Genomic DNA, 18318 nt, shown 5'->3' with positions numbered 1-18318 from the left:
TAACAATTACATCATGCACTGTATTTTCCACACTGTATACTCATCAACCTCATCATCAACCTCATCAACCTCATCAACCTCATCAATCTCATCAATCTCATCAATCTCATCGACCTCGCTCCTCTCGTCGGGGTCATCACCTCTTGTCTCTTCACCTCGTCACCTCGTCACCTCGTCACCTCGCGTCAACTTCAGGCTCATCATTCATATGCCTACTCATCTGCCAATGTGCTATATAGGCGCCATCCATCTTCCCTTCATATGCCTCCCGCCCCTTTAAAAGTGTCAGATAATCCATCTACTACTAGTATAGAGCGCCCTGTTCCTTCGTACTTCTACAGCGTGTCCCAGCCCCCGTTATTAATCTCCGCCTCCAGCTTCCGGCTGATCAGGCTGGGCACCCCGTGGCTCAGCACCGTGCTTCGGATCATCGAGTCGTACCGCTTCTGGTTCAGGAACAGCTGCCGCCCGTGCCGCAGCTGCGGGTCCGTCTCGCCGTACTTGTCAATGTACGGCGCTGGTGTGAACGAGCCGGACAGCCGGAAGAGGTACACTGTCGCGCACTTGCGGATGTTGAGGAAGACTCCGATGTTGCGTTGGCACCTTGGAGTAGACAAATGTTAGCTTTGAGTAGCAGAAAAAAAAGGAAAGGGGGGGGAGGGGGGATGCGTGACATACCGCTGCATATGCTGCTGCGCCCCGCCTATCCTGGATGCCTCTGTCCAGTCCGGCGTGATCGAAGTCTTCTGGCAGCACGTCCCTTGGCTGCAGAAGATCTCCCCGCAGAACAGGCATATAACAGGGTCCGTCAGGTCCTTGCCCGTCGACGGGCAGCTTCTCCTCGCTGCCTCCTCGATCAGAGTGTCATACGTCTTTGGCAGTCCGATCAGCTCAAATATGCCCGGGTGGCTCACCACGGCATGCTTCTCGGGCGTATCAGGGTAGTCCTTGGGCCACAGAAGCTGGTGTTTGATCCAGCCAGACACCACCGCGGCGGCCGTCTCTGGCCAGCCACAGGCAGCAGCGTTGTTGGTCAGGGATGCGCACATCCCGTCAAACGTCGGAACGCGGAGGACTTCCGTGAGGCGGTCAAGCTCGTCCGCGTCTGGGTTGCTCGACACGTGTGTGTTGAAGTCGACGCCAAACTTGACGTTCAAGAGGAGAAGGCTCTTCCTCAGGAATGTTAGCGCATACTTCTTGACAAACATATACCACCCCTCCAGAGAGTCCACGCCCGGCTGCAGGAAGCCCTCGTTCTTCACATTCTCATCCCGGTTGGGTATGGACGTGATGTCGAACTCAATGGCGTACTTGGTAATCTCCAGGGCAAAGTCGGCAAAGTTGTTGATGGCCGGATCCTGCGTCTGCCTGTTCTTGAGCGGGCCGGCCCAGCTCTCGAGGGGCATGTTCCGAGCCATGTGGAACACGACCTTGACCAGCTCCGCAAGGTAGCACAGCCTGAGCATGTGGGCAATCTCGGCCTTCTGAGCGGGCACCATCCCGTAGGAGCATTCGACCAGGAAGACGAAGGGGTCGAGGTTGAGGAGGGGAGGGTACACGTCCAGAGGTCGTCGTGCGTAGGAAGCCCCCGTTCCAAAGTATCGGGATATGAAGAGCTGGCAGTGCTGCCTCTCGCCGTCCTTGTGGAACTCTCCGACAATCTTGGCACCGCGGCCTCCATGGTGGGCCCCGACAGATATGTAGGACGCTGCCGTCTCTGACAGGATCCGGAGATGTGTGAGGACTTGCTCAGGGACCTTGTCCAGGAATGTCAGGCCAGGCTGTGCCTCCACACCCCGCTGCTGGATCTCGGCGGCAGATATCGAGTAGCCAACCACCTGCACCAGTGTGTCACTTGCGCAGAGCTCCTCTGACAGGTCCGTCTTTCCTTCCTCCCCGTGTCTCGTCTTCAGCCCATTGGTTCGCAGCGTACCTCTCAGCCGCCTGTAGGCAGCCATGAGATCAGCCTCCATCGAGCTGCTGGGGGTGGGAGTAGCCTGCTGCGGAGTGGACGACTCTCGGTTGAACAGCGGCCCCGAGCCGACCCATGGCGAATCGTAATCTCCTATCCATGACACGTCCGAACCGGGGCCAGATGGCGTGGTGGCCTCTGCTACCCCTGAAGAGGGTCCAGGTTGGTCGCTGGCCTCTGCCGTCGTAGAAGGGCCAGGGTGCGAGCTAGGCTCTGTCGCCCCCGTGGAGGGACTAGGCTGCACGATGGCTTCGACCAAGCTTCCCGGGAAGCTGGGAGTAGACATGCCAGGCACCGTCGGTTCGATGGCCGGGCCTTTGCCAACTCCCAGCCAGTGGGACGTCTCCAGCTGAGTCCCCACGAACTCCGCGAATGTGTTCTGGGGTTGGAGATGGCCAGGGTAGGATTCCTCCACCCCCTTCCAGATGATGGGAAGGAAGGCGTTCCCCAGTGCTTTGCAGAGGGGGCAGACGAATTCGTGACGTCTCGTATCCTCCGGGTGGTGCCTGGCGATCTGATGCGTATGCCGTCTGTGTGTCGCCTCATAGTACATCTCGAAACAGCGGTAGTGCATCATATGCCCACACCCGCTTGCCACGGGACCAGGACGCGAGTGCGACGCCCGGTAGCCTTTGCCGATGGTTTGGCGCTCGGCAAGGAACGTCTCACCCCGGCTGTTGACCTTCTCCACCATATATCGGTTCTCGTGAGCGACGCCAAAGGGTCGAATGTCTTCGGCCGAGCGGTCGAGGTTGCAGGGGGTCTGGTAAGCTTCCCGTACAAAGTCGGCATCTTGGAAGTCGGTCTGGCGCAGGATGTAGCTCTCGTTGAGCATGGTGAAGGTACCATACAAGCGGCGGTCATCGGCGTCTTCCTGGCACAGGATACACGTGCCTGTTGGGTACTTCCACGTGTGTTTGCGGTCCTCTGTCTGATCCTGCAGATCCTCGTCCGACTCCTCCAGGTCGGAGCCCCAGTCAATGTCGGCCTGGTTCTCCATGAAGCTCTTTTGCTGCTGCTGGAACTGCGCCATCACTCTGGCCTGGCGGCTCAGCGCCGCCTTCTTCTTCCTCTCGCGCTCCTCCTCGGCAGAGTTTGTGGCGGGCGATGCCGTGTTGACCCTGTCCACAGCAATGCCCAGGTTCACAAAGGCCTGCTCAAACGCCATGGGCCGCTTCTGCTTGAGTCGCTTGAGCACAAGGGCAATCTTGGGGTGCGCGGATTTGAACTCGTCCTTTGTCGACATCATGTTGAGCAGCGCCACAATGGTCTTGGCGGCACGCTCGCCCGATGGCGGGTTTGCGCGTGCTGGCCTCGTCAGTGCAATATACACGAACGACTGGAGAGACTCCTCGGTCATATCACCCTCGTCCGTCTTGTCCTCCTGGATTGCAAGGAGCATGAGGTGGAGAATGACCTGCAAGAAAGTTTCGAGTCTCGTGGACGGGATGCTGGGGGTATACTGGTGGGCTGCGAGGGGGTATAGAAGGCAGTAGTAGATGATCTGAGAAAACATGCCCGTGCTGGTAAAGGCTCCTAGGTTCTTGAAGAGGCCCGAGCCAATGGGTCGAGTCTTGGGCTCATACACCATCTCCTCGGGGGTCTTGCCAGTCTTCTTGGCCATCTTCTTTCGATATGCCGCCTCCGACTCCTCCCGCTGATTCTTGTTGTAATGTGCGATGTAGGGATCAATCTCCTCGATGAACTCGGGACGGAGTTCGAAGGTGCCCACATCAGAGACGCCTTCCGGGGGCTTGAAGGTGGCCATTTCGTCTAGGACCTGCTGGAAGACCTCTGACTCCTGGTACTTCTCCGGCAGCTTGTTGCATATCTCGTTGAACGACAGGGGCTTGAAGCACAGAACGTGGATAACATCACGGCGCATGGCGAGCAGGCGCGGGGTGGACTCGCCGTCGGGCGCGGCGAGGGAGGTTCTGTCGCTGAGGAGGACAATTAGCAGGTGGAGCATGTCCTCGACGACATCGAGATGCTGGGCATCATCCTGGGCTTCCGACTTGACCTCGTAGAGACCCTTGACCCAGAGATCCATCCCGAAGCGATCGATGATCGAGGCCAGGACCCGATTTGGGTCGCAAACCACCATGGCGGTCTGCAGCAGGAAGATGTCCCTGTGGTGCGATACATCTCTCTGGCCAACACCCCTGTACGTGCTGGCCTGGTGCCGGAGGCTGATGCCGTTGCGCACCCACATGTTGGCCTTGATCTGGGCCAGCCAGGCGCAGACACGCAGGGGATAGTCAAAGGCTGCCATCAGGTAGTCCTCGGGGCTGAGCTCCTTCTTTGGCATGTGGAGCTTGCCCATCAGCCTAGGTCTCGACTGGAGCTCCTGAGTGGTGAAGCTGAGGAGCGTCTTCATAGTCGACGCAGGGAGCGACCGAGCACACTCGATGAGCCATGATAGCGTGTAGTGGAGGCCGTGGTGGAAGCTGATGGGCTCCTTCTCGACAACAAAGTTGACAACGTCATACTTGTTGCTGTCTATGCCAAACTCGAAATCCTCGACCGTCTTGAACTTGACCTCGTCCTTGATCTCGGCCTGCTTGAATCTCTGGCGCTCGGCCCCGACGGAGTTGAGAACGACGGCCTTGGCGGTGAACCGGATCGCTCGCTGGAGATAGGGCATCTCCTCGGGTGGGCAGCCCCGGAAGGCATCGGACAGGCTCCTGGCTTGAATGTTGATCTGGCGGGTCACCAGCGACGCGGTTATCCACGAGTCGGCCTCATATTCGACGTGTTCCACAACTGCGCGCACGTTGGGTCCGATTCCCTGGTGCAGCTTGACCAGATCAAGGAACTGCATCAGATACCGTGGCTCGGACCTGATACGTTCCTGGACGTGGGGCGAGCTGAAGAGATGCTTCAGGTCCTGGTAGAAGTGGTACATCCGGCGGTTGGTGACGGAGCCACTCTCAAAGGATAGTGTAGCATCCGGGGACACATCCCAGGGGTGTCCAACCTGTCGGGTCGTGAGGAACGTATAGAGTATGGCGAACAGGCTGCTCAAGAAGTTGCCCCGCTCCACAATCTCAGCCGTAATGGATGGCGTGGTGAGCATCTGGAGCGAGAGGTTGATGATGGAGTGGTCCGGCTCCCTGTCTCCCACGAGGTAGAGCTCGGCAAGAATAGTATACAGGCTGGAGAAGCGTAGAGAGAGCAGACGCTTAAACTCGGGGACCTGTACCACGGTGGAGATGTACAGAGCTCGGAGGTCGACCCTCACCTTCTTCCACATGCGCAGATCGAACAGGAGGAGCCAGTCAAGGCGCACACGCTGGAAGACGTCCTCGGCAGGATGCTCATAATTCTTATGGGTGTAGCCGGGCGGGGTCTCGACCCAGTATCTGCCTGGCTTCGGCGTGAACTTCTCGGTCTTACCAGGCGTCTTGGGGATGTCGATATTGGCCTTGGCGTAGATTGCTGGGGCTATCAAGGGCTCTGCGCCAGCGCCAGGGTCCGAAGGCGTCGCATCACGCTCTCGGGGACCCGTCGGTGCAGCTCCAACAGCAGCGGCAGTAGCAGCACCAATAGCAGCACCAATAGTGCCAACAGTGCCAACAGTGCCAACATTGGCGGTGGTGGTGGTGGTGGTGGTGGTGGCAGAAGCAGCAGCAGCAGCAGCAGCAGCAGCAGCAGGTGGTGGAGGTGGAGGGGGGTAGCCAGCCATGGTGGCCTCGTCCTCCTCCAAGGCTTGGTCCGACTGACTCCAGTTAAGACTCAGATCGCCCACCTCCTCTCGCGCGTCCACCATCATGACGTCGTCTCCATCTTCATCGTCGTCCCCAAGGTCGCTGTCCGAACCGAGGCGGGGGCGGAAGTCTTCGTCGACCATGTCGTCGTCATCGTCGTCGTCGTCGTCGTCTTCGGCATCCACCTCGATCTCGAAATCAACCGGCCTCGTTGTGGCAGCAGCTTGCAGCGCCATGATGAAGCGGGCGTTCACGCCGTTCATCCTCATCCTCGACTCCATGCGGTCGTCCTCCTCCTCGTCGTAAATCAGGCCTGCCATATGCGTCGCCAAGCTTCCCTGGCGCCACGGCCGCATGAGCTCCTCGCATATCGTCTGGCGGAGGATGTTGCTATCATGGCCGACTGCGCACCCCGCAATGTCGCTCAGCCACTCGACGATGGTGCCGCACATCTGCTCCCGGAACGTGTCTCTGGCCGATCGAACAGTGACGGTGATCCGGATGGCCTCCATGATCTTGGCCATGCCCAGCAGGCTCTCAACGTCGGGCAGGGACTTGAGGATACTCCGTCCGATGGTGTCCGTGTCCCAGGCATCCTGGCGGGCATCCTTGCGGAGTTTGCGACAGGCGCGGGCAACCTGGTCCTGGACTTCCTCGACGGTGTGCTTCTCATCGTTCCACAGGACCAGGGAGAACTCTTCGCAGGGCTCGGCCGTCGACCCGTAGTACTTTGAGAACAGCCGAGAGGTCTCCTCGTCCTTGAGGACGGACTCGACCGTCTTAGCCTGCCGCAGGTCCTCGGGGGAGCAGGATATGACGTCGCACATGTAGTCGAAGACGCGGGCAATGGTCATGCGCACGTTGGCGGCCAGATCATCGGGGAGCGCGGAGGCCTGCTTGCCCTTGCCCTTGTCGGCGCCGGCCTCGATGTCGGAGTGTATGGTGCAGAAGAGGGGCGTGCGCCAGGCCTCGTCGTCGCCGCAGTCGCAGCAGCCACTGTTGCCGACGGAGAGGTGCATGCGGACCATGTGGCCCGTGTGGTCGGTCGACTCGAAGCATCGGGCGCAGAGGCAGCACGTCTCATCGGTGCCGCAGGTGCGGCAGGCGTAGGAGGCCTCGCCGGCCTTGAAGATGTGGCCGCAGCGCTTGCCACGAGCCGCTTCGGTGTACTCGGCGCCCTCGACGGCGCCCTGGGCATCGCTGAGCTTCAGGGACTGGGGGACCTTGCCCCCGGGGAAGAGGAGCTGCATGTACTCATCCTTGCCGCCGGCCAGAGACCAGAACAGGTTCTCGAGGAGCTTGCGGGAAGCTTCCGCGGTGTAGCGGTAGCTGCATTGGGCCGGCAGGTCCGCCAGGAACTGGCAGAGCTGTTGCTCTTGGGTTGACATGGGCTGCTCCATGTTCTATGTTATCATCATGATGCCTCGATAGCTTGTTCGGTCGTCGATCGCGTCAGCTCTCACCAGGAGGAAAGACTCGGAGGCGTTGCGTGGTGGTTGTCGAGAGGCGAGGTGGTGGGGGGGGGTTTTCTCGGTCGGTGAGTAAGCTTGTGACGGCGGAAGAAGGCTCTTCGGGTTCAGGATGGCGTAACGCAGGGTCAGACTTGGAATGAAATGCAGAAAAGAAGAAAACTAGCGTCAACAGCGATGATGAATCTTGATGTAGCTGTTGGTGGGGTTTTCCGTGGAAGTGTGGTTGTGGTGTGGCAAGAGTTCCCCCGAGGAACTCGCGTCGATTAGCTTTTGGGGATGGCAAGTTGGATATTTAGGTGTAGTTGGTAGTTAGCTGGATGCACACTCGGCACGATTTGTTGTTGCCCCTCGATGACCGACGTCAGGACTCGGCACCTCCTCTCGCACCCGCCGAATCCACAAAATACCAGTCAGTCCTTAGGTACCTAAGTAGTAGTAATCAACATGTGTGGCGTCCTGTCTCACGAGCTGCAACCGCAGGTTTGCCCAGAATTCATACTGCTTTCCCATCACGATGGTTCCAAAGTCACTCAAGCCGGCTTGTTACTGACGCCATCGCTGTTCCGTCGTCACTTGTCCATCACTTGGCAGTGACAAAAGAGATTCTTTGGCTTGTCCGCGCCCTCTGCTCTAATTGTTGGTACAAGTATACAGACACAGAGTCCCTTCTCTCCTCATTCATAGCCCGCTGCCCATGGCCAGCTTATTCCTCGGCTTCCTCTCCGATGACCTTGCTACGGATGTCCTTCCATTGACGCTGCAATCCACCCCTTCCGTGTTAGCATCGCACCGTGACTCAGCCTTGATGGGAGGTTAACATTGGGTGCACGTACGCCGCGGTTGTTGTAGTCCCAGATCTTGTTCATGGTCGAGTTGAAGCCCCTGTGAGCGCATCAGCATCGCATTCGTCCAGTCGTTTCGGCTATGGTCTCGGGAGTGTTGGGAGCTGGTGGGTGGACGCACATCTCGAAGGCAAAGCCCGCACCGAAGACAACGCCCAGCATGGCGTAGTTCCTCTTGAAGATGGTGCTGCAGGGTCTCAGGTCAGTACTCGCGTTGTCGTGGAGGCGTCGTCGTCGTTCCGAGGTGAGCTTGCCTGTAGATCTGGTTACCGAGAGACTGCGGATTGCGCGATTAGCTGGTGTCGTAGTCCCGGGGGCGACGTCGCTCAGCGACTGCTTACCATCTTGGCGACTTCGTGCAATTGAGCACTTCTGGATTGTCGGCAGTGCGGAGGGGGGTTGCGAGGTTGCGAGGTTGAAGGTTTCGTAGAGGTTGACAGCAGAGACCAGCGACAGCGGGAAATTCGCGAAGTTCCGGGTTGGCTTTGACCCAACGCTGATTGGCCGTGCTTCCACTGCTGCCGGACCCACTTATCCCTACTCCCTCTCCGTCCGTCGTCTCTTGTGTCCCTTCTGGTCCATCTTGCTCTGCTGCTCGATACTTCGTCAATGAAATACGTAGTAATACTGCGAGCTTCATCGCTTTCGACGCTTCTTAGAATAATCTTGTTTTGATCTTGCTCTATATAAACCCCCCCCCTAACTCACCCTTCGCAATGCCTCTATTGATCTTACTAGTATCATATACTCTACCGATAAGAATCCTGCTTCTCCTTCCCCCTGTGCTTCTTTTCTCTTGAATTCACCTGCTTCGCGACTGCGTCCTCCTCACAGTAAGCTATCTCCAAATGCAGCCCAACAGCTATTCAAACGCCATCAACCCTAAAGTTGCCCCTTGGCCTAGGGCTCGCCCAGCGTTGGAACAAAGCCGTTCTTCGCCATGGACACGCCCCCCTCCATCTAATCTTGCCTATGAGCCATGCACTAAGCGTCTAAATTGTTGGTGGCACAAATTCAACCCAATGGTCTGGGATCTTCCGGAGTACGACACCAAAAACCAGGGACAAGAGACCCGTCGATACTGATATCGCCCATTCAACCCCATTCAGACGCGCCACCTTGAACCTGTCTCCACCGAAATGGATGATGAGGACCTGCCCTGTGCTGATGAATAAAAAGATGGAGATGAAATAAAAGTTTCGGTGCACGCTCTCCAGCACGTTCAGCTGGTTGTCGACTCGGCGGTTGCTATGGGCACAAGTCAGTCCGATGCCATCTCCACAAGTACCACGTCAACCTACTTCAAAAGATTGAATATCTGAAGCCATATATACGTGTTGAAAACAAGTGTCTTCAGCCTGATCTGACCATCATCGGTGTCAGGAAACCCCAACATGGACCTGCCGTCCAAGAGAAGGACCAGTGTGACGGCCAGGTGGCATGCTGCCTGCCCGGCAATCATCTTTGCCATCCCGACCGTCACAAGGGATCTGGACCTGCGTTCAGGATCTGTGGGCATGCGTCTTCGATCAAGCCGGTCGGTTCCCAGGGCGAGAGCTGCTAGATAGTCCATGATCAAGTTGATCCACAGCAACATTGTTACGCCGAACACGGGCACCCCCAAATCATGAACAGCAGCAGAGATAATTTCCAGAGTCACAGCTGAGATAGTGGCTGAGAGTTGGAACTGAGCGATTCTGTTAGTAGAAAACAAAGACAATATTCGGTAACAGCTTAAGCCAACCTGTAGGTATTTTCTAACAGCATCGGTGGTATTGCGGCCCCAGAAAACAACCGCAACGACCGACGACAGACTTGAATCGTTAGCAGTGAATCCCTCAACATCAAGAGCATGGGTGCCTTACTTATCATCCATGATAACAATCGACGACGCCTCCTTGGCCACGTGGGTACCTGAGAGGCCCATCGAAATCCCAACATCGGCAACTGTAAGTGCTGGGGCGTCATTCAGACCGTCTCCCGTGACGGCCACCGTCTCCCCAGCATGCTTCAGAGCATGAACCAAAGCGAGCTTGTCCCACGGGCTGCATTGGGCGACCACTCTGATATTCTTGATCCTCTCCTTCAAAACCTCTACTGGGAAGCCACGGAGCTCACGACCCTTTATTGCCGCATCGCCACGCTCCGTATGGAAGATGCCACACTCCCTGGAAAGACTTAAAGCCGTGTGATAGCTGTCTCCGGTAACCATTCGGGTCATGAGTCCAGCTCTCTCACATGCCGTGACATCTGCAAGGACATTGGGCCGAAGGGGGTCTCCGATACCGTAGATGGATATTAGTGTCATCTTGTAGTGTCGCGTGAAGTCCACTTGACCCTGGAGTTCCCAACCTGCGGCCTACCTCGGAGGCCATGATCCACCAAACTCGCGATAACAAGAGACAATGATCCTTAACCCTATCCCAGATAGTAACGCTATCGTGTCTTCGAGTCTGACTTTGTCAATCCCGACCAACGGGATAGACGCCCAAATGTCGTCAGGCGAGTCCATCTCCAAGACCCTATCACAGTTGGGGAAGAGGGCCTCAGGGGCACCCTTGAAGTAAACACGATATCCACTTTCGACTTTGACACAGACAGCACTGTACTTTTCTCTGCCGTCAAAAGGCATGAGTTTTACCACCCGATGTGATTTCCTGACTTCCATGACAGGAGGAGCACCTAGGTGGTCACGGCAAAACGAAAGCAGCGCGGCCTCGGTCTTTGAGCCGGCAATAAATCTCTTCCCATCTTTAACCACTTCGAACGCAGTAGAGTTAAGCAGGTTGGACTCGATAATCATTTGTCTTCCCTCATCGTTTAGTGAGTCAACAAACGCGAGGATTTGTTCTTCCCCAGGCCGGATTTGATCCAGAAGACGTCTCCCCCTGTCCATTCGGAGCCCAAATCCGTTGAATCTGCCGACTTGCGCCGCCACCAGGGCCATCTCATTCGTCGTGAGTGTTCCCGTCTTGTCCAAACAGATCGTGGTGACGCGGCCCATCGTCTCGTAAGCTGACGGATCACGTACCAAAATATTCTTCTTCAGCATTTTGACGATGGCAAAGATGAATGCTATCACGAGAGTGGTGGCGGTTCCATCGGGAGTTGCGACCAAAAGCACAACGGATGAAACAATGAGAATACTAAAAAGATCAAACCACTGATCAATCGGGGCTCCAGTATTATCTGGTAGTCGAGCGTGGTGTCTGGAAAATAATATCAGGAAAAAGGCCAATGCAGATGTATATCCCACAGCCGAAGTCCACCAGGCAGCCGCGGAGAATCCCTTCTAAAGTTTCATCATACCTCGATATATTTTCCGAGCGTTGTCGGTCCTGGTGAAGGTGGAGTTGGTGCCAACTGCAGAAACGAGGGAAGTCCCGTAACCCTCAACAACCTTGCTCCCAGAGATGATGAACAGGTCCAGCTTCTCCCAGTCCTTCTTCAGACCAGTCCGGAGCGCAATGAAGACTTGATCTCCCGGAGTCTTGTGTGCCAGCCTAGACGCCCCAGTGGCCGAAACCTCATCGCAAGCTAGTTTTTGTCCACTAATAAATATGCCGTCCACCAGGACCGTGTCTCTAACATTTAAGTGGGCGACATCTCCGACTTAGATTTCAGTAATATAGACTTTGTGCGACTCTCCAGAACGCACGACCTTGGCGGCTCGTCCATCCACTTGCTCTCAGACCAGAGTAGACATGTGATGCATGTTGTATGAGATACAGGAGGAGAGTATGAACAAAAAGCTAAAATGTGATGAGAAGAAACTTGTAGATCATCCGGTGAAGAGCTTGAAGATAACTTACACGAGAACCACCAAAAGACTGAACACATCGGCGAACTGCACATAAAACCCTCTTTCGGACATGGCTGCAATGGATTCGTTGTCGCGTCCCGATGAATCCTAAATTATCAAGGCGACAGTAAACACCGCCGCAGTTGCAAGCAACACGATAGATCTATGCCGGGTCACGCTCGTAAGAATTTCTTTGGCTGGTATGGCCTCCCTCGTAGGAAAGCTGTGCGTCCCAAAGACCGCCTTTCTGTCGGCGAAGGGTTCGGCCCAGCCATCAAGATCCAATTGAGTGGCAGATTCCGGTTCGTCAATTGCAGGTAAGTTCGACTTGTACCGCCCCCATGGCTCTATACCATGGGGTGCAACGTCATGGAAGGAGATGGCGAAATTCAGACGACGCTCATCAAGGGGAAGACCAAGCCGTCTATCTGTTATGAGTCCCTTTTCTAAGCCGTCGAGGCCCCCACAGGCGTAAAAGGCTTGGTGGTTCTTTGGATTGAGCAACTTGGAGAGTTGTCCAGGGCTGAAGGCAAATTTGTTGTTCTTGAAGATGAAGGAACGTTCGGTTCCGGGGGTTGGGGTAAGAGCGTCGAGCGGGAGGAACTTGAACCGCGGTGGGACAGAGGAATCGGCGGAATCGGTGGAGATGATACTTGGCGAATATGTGCTCCCCCTAGGGGGACCATCGTCCGCTACCGGAGTAGAAGGACTGCCCAGCTAGGTCATGACTTCAGACGCTCTGGTTGGCTGTGGTGGCGCCATCGTACCGATAAACGATGATATCGGGAAAGTGTATCAAAAGTCTGCAGATGGACAAACAGTATAGAAGTGGGCGTTCTAAATATGTCGAGCAGAACTTGGCAGGCTGCCCGTTGGGAAGATGGGAGTGATTAAGGAGAAATACAAGCGGAGAGGCACTGGTGGGTGACTGAGAGCACCCATCCATGGAGTCCGGCTGTCAGATGCCACTTGCCTTCCAAGACACTCTAGGTCTTGCTTTCTAACCTTCTTACCTACTACCTACTTAGGCAGTACTGCTAGGCAGTACTACTAGCAGATAGTCGGTAGATAAGTCAGGTAGGAGCGTCTGTATCTGGAAAGAGGCGTAAGAATACAGTCGCGAGATCTACTACTATTTACCTAGTACTCTCTTCTACCAGGCAGTGTTCTCGTCCACCAGGCAAGCTCTGCACATGTAGGTACCCCTAGTGAGTGAGGCAGGTAGCACTTGCTACAAGGCAATACTTGTGAAAGTGACTTCACTCCGAGCCCCATAACTCATTTCGGTAGCCCCATTGTCGAGAGCAGGGCATCCGCCCAGTCGATGAGCACGCGGGCCTGCGTTGTGCTCGGCATCAGGAGAGTGGACTATGAGGTCCATGCTATAAGCCATGAAGGGCACCCAGCCGTACTTTAATGCCCCACCAAGACGAGAGACTCATATAAAAAATGCTTGGTAGTTCCTCTAGTTAGACGATAGCCCCGGGGTCAGGGGGCCGTCGCTGTTGACAAGGAGGTGAAAGGCAGGAGTGTCAACAGGGTCATTGATCTTCGGTCGAGCTTAGGTGGGGCACCTGAAAGTCGTGGTGGGCAGAAGACTTCACCTTCGAGGACCAGCGCCCAATGCAGACCTGATTTTGCGTCTTAGCAAATCCAGCACACGCTTTTCGCAAGGGCAAGAAAGGCGTGCCGACAAATTCAAGAGGTGTCACGCCGCCCGCCCAGTCATCCTCTGACCACCCTTCCACCGTCGCCCGATAGCATCGCATTGACGAACCCCCCCTCGCCCGCCATGCCCTCCCAGCCTAGCCAGGCCTCCAACTCGGGCATCGTCACCGACGCATCCAGCGGCGAGCGCCACATCCCCGAGTCGGTCCGCGCCGACGGAAGCACACGCAAGGCCATCAAAGTCCGCCCGGGGTACCGTCCGCCGGAGGACGTCGAGGTCTACAAGAACCGTACCGCCGAGGCCTTCCGCGAACGCGGCAAGCGCATCGGAATCCCCGGCGCGGCCGGCATCCAGGCCGAGAGCCCCGATCAGGCCTCCTCAGCTGCCAGCAACAAGAACGCCAAGAGGCGCGAGGCTCGCAAGAAGGCCAAGGCCGCCGGCGAGGGCGACGATGCTAGCACCAAGGACAAGCAAGAGACAGCGCAGCCGGACCTGGAAGCGGTAGACCCGCAGGTCGAGTGCGAGAAAAAGGCCCGGAATCTTAAAAAGAAATTGAAGCAGGCCAAGGATCTACAGAGCAAGAAGGAGGGCGGGGAAGCACTTCTGCCTGAGCAGATCGCCAAGGTCATCAAGATCAATGAGCTGATCCGAGAGCTCGAAACTCTGGGCTTCGACGCCGACGGAGAACCAAAGGACAAGTCCGATAAGAAAGACGGGAGAGAGAGTGACAAAAAGACTGTATAATCAGGCATGGTGTCTGGTGCGAGACACCAGTCGATACGTTGGACGGCTGAGCTCTCGAGCCGCACCTCGTTTTTACCTTCCCTATGACGGAAAGCAAACCCAACTCGAAGGCCCCATTCCCATTCAGTCTCATTTCGGGGGGGTCTGGCCCGTGGGGACGAATACTTGCTAGAGTGAAGTGTTGTTGAAGTTTACCAAAGACCCGGAGTTGGGGCAGGAATAGGTCCGGTATTGGAGTTGGCGTATGGACTGGAATATATCGGCCCATTTGGCCTTTGTTTTGTGTTATGCTTTTTCGATATGCTTTTTCGATTTCATGGGATCTCGTCGCTATGTGTGTATCGGTGAATAAACACGTAGGTTTGCCTTGCCATCCCAATTCGTCTTGTTGTAACATTCGCAGGTTAGTACTCGTACTCGTCCTTGTTACTAGACACCTGTATAACAGGCCATAGCCAATTTCTCAAGCAAATTTCACACCTTTCGATATCATATAAGATGAAACCTATTTCTTCAGCGTCCACTTTGCTATTTGAACCGCAGCATATCATGGCCAAATCCATGTAAATTGTTCTTGGTCTAGGGTACCTGACTTGGCCGTGACGTTGATCGGGCGGTGGAGCTCGCAGGCCAGCCGACTTTCTGCCGCTTTCTGTGCACGTCGGGAAGCTCCAAGGCTCCAACGCATGAGGTAAGCTCTGGGCCATCCTCCACCACCCAGTCCATCACCACCGCGACAACACTCGCGCCCCCGAAAAAACGTCCACGACCCTGCGAAACAAACGCCTCTACCGTCCCTCATTTACCGAAAATACGTTTAATAAAGCATAATTTCGATCCGAGAGTAGCCTCCGACGACTTCGCCGCCATGACGCCCGAAGAAGAGCGCCAAGCCGCCCTCAACTCGTACCGGGCGAAGCTCATCGAGTCTCGCGAGTGGGAGGCCAAGCTCAAGAACCTGCGCTTAGAGATCAAGGACCTACAGAAGGAGTTTGACAAGACTGAGGACAATATCAAGGCTCTTCAGAGCGTAGGCCAGATCATCGGCGAGGTGTTGAAGCAGCTGGATGACGAAAGATGTGAGCAGCCCCTGCCCCCCAGAGCTGATATCTTTCGGCATTCGGGGGTCGATTTGTACTGACCATTTGCATTGCAGTCATTGTTAAGGCCTCATCTGGTCCCCGCTATGTCGTCGGCTGCAGATCGAAGGTGGACAAGGAGAAGCTGAAGCAGGGAACACGTGTGGCGCTCGACATGACGACCCTCACAATCATGCGGATGCTGCCGCGCGAGGTCGACCCGCTGGTGTACAACATGTCGCTGGAGGACCCGGGACAGGTCAGCTTTGCCGGTATCGGTGGACTCAACGATCAGATCCGAGAGCTGCGCGAGGTCATCGAGCTGCCTCTCAAGAACCCCGAACTATTCCTGCGAGTGGGAATCAAGCCGCCCAAGGGAGTCCTGCTCTACGGACCCCCGGGAACGGGGAAGACCCTGCTGGCAAGGGCTGTGGCGAGCAGCCTGGAGACCAACTTCCTGAAGGGTACGAGCTCCGGCGATGGCATGACTGGCAGAGAGCGAGGCTAACACCAGACACAGTTGTCTCATCGGCTATTGTGGACAAGTACATAGGAGAGTCGGCGCGACTGATTCGAGAAATGTTCGGGTACGCTAAGGAGCACGAGCCCTGCATCATCTTCATGGACGAAATTGATGCTATCGGTGGACGACGTTTCTCGGAGGGCACTAGCGCAGACCGAGAGATTCAGCGTACGCTGATGGAGCTTCTCAACCAGCTCGACGGTTTTGACTACCTAGGAAAGACCAAGATCATCATGGCCACGAACCGACCCGATACCCTCGACCCTGCGCTGCTGCGCGCTGGTCGTCTAGACCGCAAGATTGAGATTCCTCTGCCGAATGAGGTCGGACGGCTAGAGATTCTCAAGATTCACGCGTCGAGCGTTGTTTTGGACGGTGATATTGATTTTGAGAGCGTTGTCAAGATGAGCGATGGCCTCAACGGAGCGGATCTGAGAAACGTCGTCACAGAAGCGTGAGTCCTCGTTCCTACATTAGCACTTTTATTCACCGTGGGTTACTGACAAAGTTCACAGGGGACTGTTTGCCATCAAGGACTACCGGGACTCTATCAGCCAGGATGACTTCAACGGCGCGGTGCGCAAAGTTGCCGAGGCCAAGAAGCTGGAGGGTAAGCTGGAGTACCAGAAGTTGTAATGTTAGCAGGGATGGGATAGAGGCACGGGCGCTGGAGACTACGGGGGCGTCTCATGATGTTTCTGGAAGAGTGTACAATAGAGGGAGCTGGCCACTGTCGCTCACCCCCAGGACAAAGAATGGACATTGGCGTTTGGACAATATGGGGTTCCTCTGGCTCGCAGTGACTAGACAAGGGGTCGGCTTGGGCCTTGCGATGCCGAGGCCAAACTCTCTGTCGAGCACAGCTCTGGCTGCCGACCAGTGACGATCACATCCACAGAGCAAGGGCTAATCGTCTTTTCGGGGTAAATATCCCATTGTCCAATAGGGGGGAGGGGGGGTTAGCTGCTCATGTGCCTAATAGTACTATGTAAAGGCTAGGAGCGGGCATGACCGATAGGAGGCTATGATGTTTATGCATAGTATCTGTAAGGCTGTGCTGCTGGGGATTGAGGGTTTGCACCAATCTGGGTTACCGTCTTGGCTCCATGCACCTCCAGGCGGGACCCCTGAGAGTTGGCTGTTGGGATTGGGAATGAGCATTTGGGAAACGGGGAACTTGACATGGGCTTTGTCGGTGGGACGTCATTGGAACTCCCCAGTCCTAACGGGCATGGCAGGCAGCTGCAGCTCCCCAGCCTTATCAGACTAACAGCGGTCACTGTAGCACAGGAACTGCTGACCAGAGGCTCAAGTCAGCATTACATATCTTTCGAATGTAGTTATATTACTCGTGCTATGGGCCAATGGTGGCCAATATGCGAACGCCAGCAGGGTATGCGGCAATGGCAGACGGGACCATGTCTGGGGATCATTATTAGTAATATTGTGGCACAGAGGAAAGAGACAGAAACTGGTATTATCTACAACAAGCCTGGATGGAAGTCTAAGACAGGCCCGAGACCGAGACAGCCCCGGCATATCGAGTCATCGACGCAGGAACCAAGAGATGGCCCGATGGGTGCTGTGAGGGACGGGCTCGGCGCAAGCCGATATGCGGGTGCTGCTATTCTTGGGACAGTGAGGCTGTGCTCTGGTTCTTTAGCCTCCCCTGCCCCCGGTTGCTAGACACTGGCTCGGGCTGTCGAGAATTGAGATCGCATTTTAGCGCATGACGCCGCCGGCAGAGGCCAGAATTTTTGCCAGCCAAGAGTCCCAGGCCAATGAGAGGGCCCCGGAGTGGCACTGGGCCTGAACGTGTTCGTCGGGGAAATTTGTTGATCGCTTGAGAATACGAAGAATGACGCTGGGCGCCCGCCCCGTATAGGGGATTGGGGGATGCCTACTCCGTATTTGGTGAATTACAAGGGTGATCATGCCTATGCGGTGGACGGGACGGAGCGAGCGAAAGAGGGCATAAAACGGCCATTGCGAGTACTACTATCCGTGGTGCTAGTAGTAACTAGCCCCTGATTGTTGACATCAGCGATCAGTCCATGTCGGCACCTCGTGTAGATTGTAGAACAGGTGCGCTGTGGAAGCGTCGGCGGTGGATGGAGACTGTGGCACAGACATTCATCATGCTCGTGTTGAACCGTTGATGGACCTGGCGGTGGGTATCGTGGGGCAGCCCAGATCTCTAGCGGTCTTGGTTTTGAATCATAGGACTGTCTGCCCAGGAAAGTAGCTAAGTAATTAGTTAATAAGTACACCGTAATTAGGTCCGTACCTAGTACTCGGCAGAAGCGCCATGGCCCGGGAGTGGTAGAGACGGTTTCGTCACGGGTGCCGCTCGTGTCCGTGCCGATTGATGATGCTGATTGACAAGGTGCATTGTACGAGACGGGACTGTTGAGGCGACCCCCTGGCCCAGTCGGAGGGCCATGATGTCTTTGGGTTTCAACTTGGCGGCGGCTTGTTTGAGGTGCAAAAACGTGGTGGTCAGGGACG

At 55.9% G+C, this 18318-nt stretch overlaps 4 protein-coding genes across 4 annotated transcripts; 2 read left to right on the top strand and 2 right to left on the bottom strand.

The window, feature by feature from the left end:
• Window positions 1-335: 335 nt before the first annotated feature.
• UBR1 (uncharacterized protein) lies at window positions 336-7707 on the bottom strand (the record flags this gene model as incomplete). Its single annotated transcript, XM_083189910.1, has 4 exons — window positions 336-603; window positions 679-7082; window positions 7143-7281; window positions 7703-7707. 4 exons carry the CDS (start codon window positions 7705-7707, stop codon window positions 336-338), a joined length of 6816 nt encoding a protein of 2271 aa, XP_083053769.1.
• Window positions 7708-9854: 2147 nt separating this feature from the next.
• Window positions 9855-11867, bottom strand: PMC1_1 (plasma membrane calcium; the record flags this gene model as incomplete). Its single annotated transcript, XM_083189909.1, has 4 exons — window positions 9855-10352; window positions 10452-11068; window positions 11303-11496; window positions 11806-11867. 4 exons carry the CDS (start codon window positions 11865-11867, stop codon window positions 9855-9857), a joined length of 1371 nt encoding a protein of 456 aa, XP_083053768.1.
• A 1720-nt stretch (window positions 11868-13587) lies between these two features.
• ACO1O0_000409 (mago-binding domain-containing protein) lies at window positions 13588-14208 on the top strand (the record flags this gene model as incomplete). Its single annotated transcript, XM_083189908.1, has 1 exon — window positions 13588-14208. The coding sequence occupies one exon, from the start codon at window positions 13588-13590 to the stop codon at window positions 14206-14208; it is 621 nt and encodes a 206-aa protein (XP_083053767.1).
• Window positions 14209-15076: 868 nt separating this feature from the next.
• On the top strand, window positions 15077-16446 carry RPT4 (proteasome regulatory particle base subunit RPT4; the record flags this gene model as incomplete). Its single annotated transcript, XM_083189907.1, has 4 exons — window positions 15077-15287; window positions 15365-15751; window positions 15808-16264; window positions 16326-16446. 4 exons carry the CDS (start codon window positions 15077-15079, stop codon window positions 16444-16446), a joined length of 1176 nt encoding a protein of 391 aa, XP_083053766.1.
• Between the last annotated feature and the right edge of the window lie 1872 nt (window positions 16447-18318).

This window comes from Amphichorda felina, assembly GCF_050947745.1.
Source record: "Amphichorda felina strain 45539 chromosome Unknown scaffold_1, whole genome shotgun sequence".
In the NCBI taxonomy this organism is placed as follows: Eukaryota; Fungi; Ascomycota; class Sordariomycetes; order Hypocreales; family Bionectriaceae; genus Amphichorda; species Amphichorda felina.
This window is presented reverse-complemented; position numbering and strand designations above follow the sequence as displayed.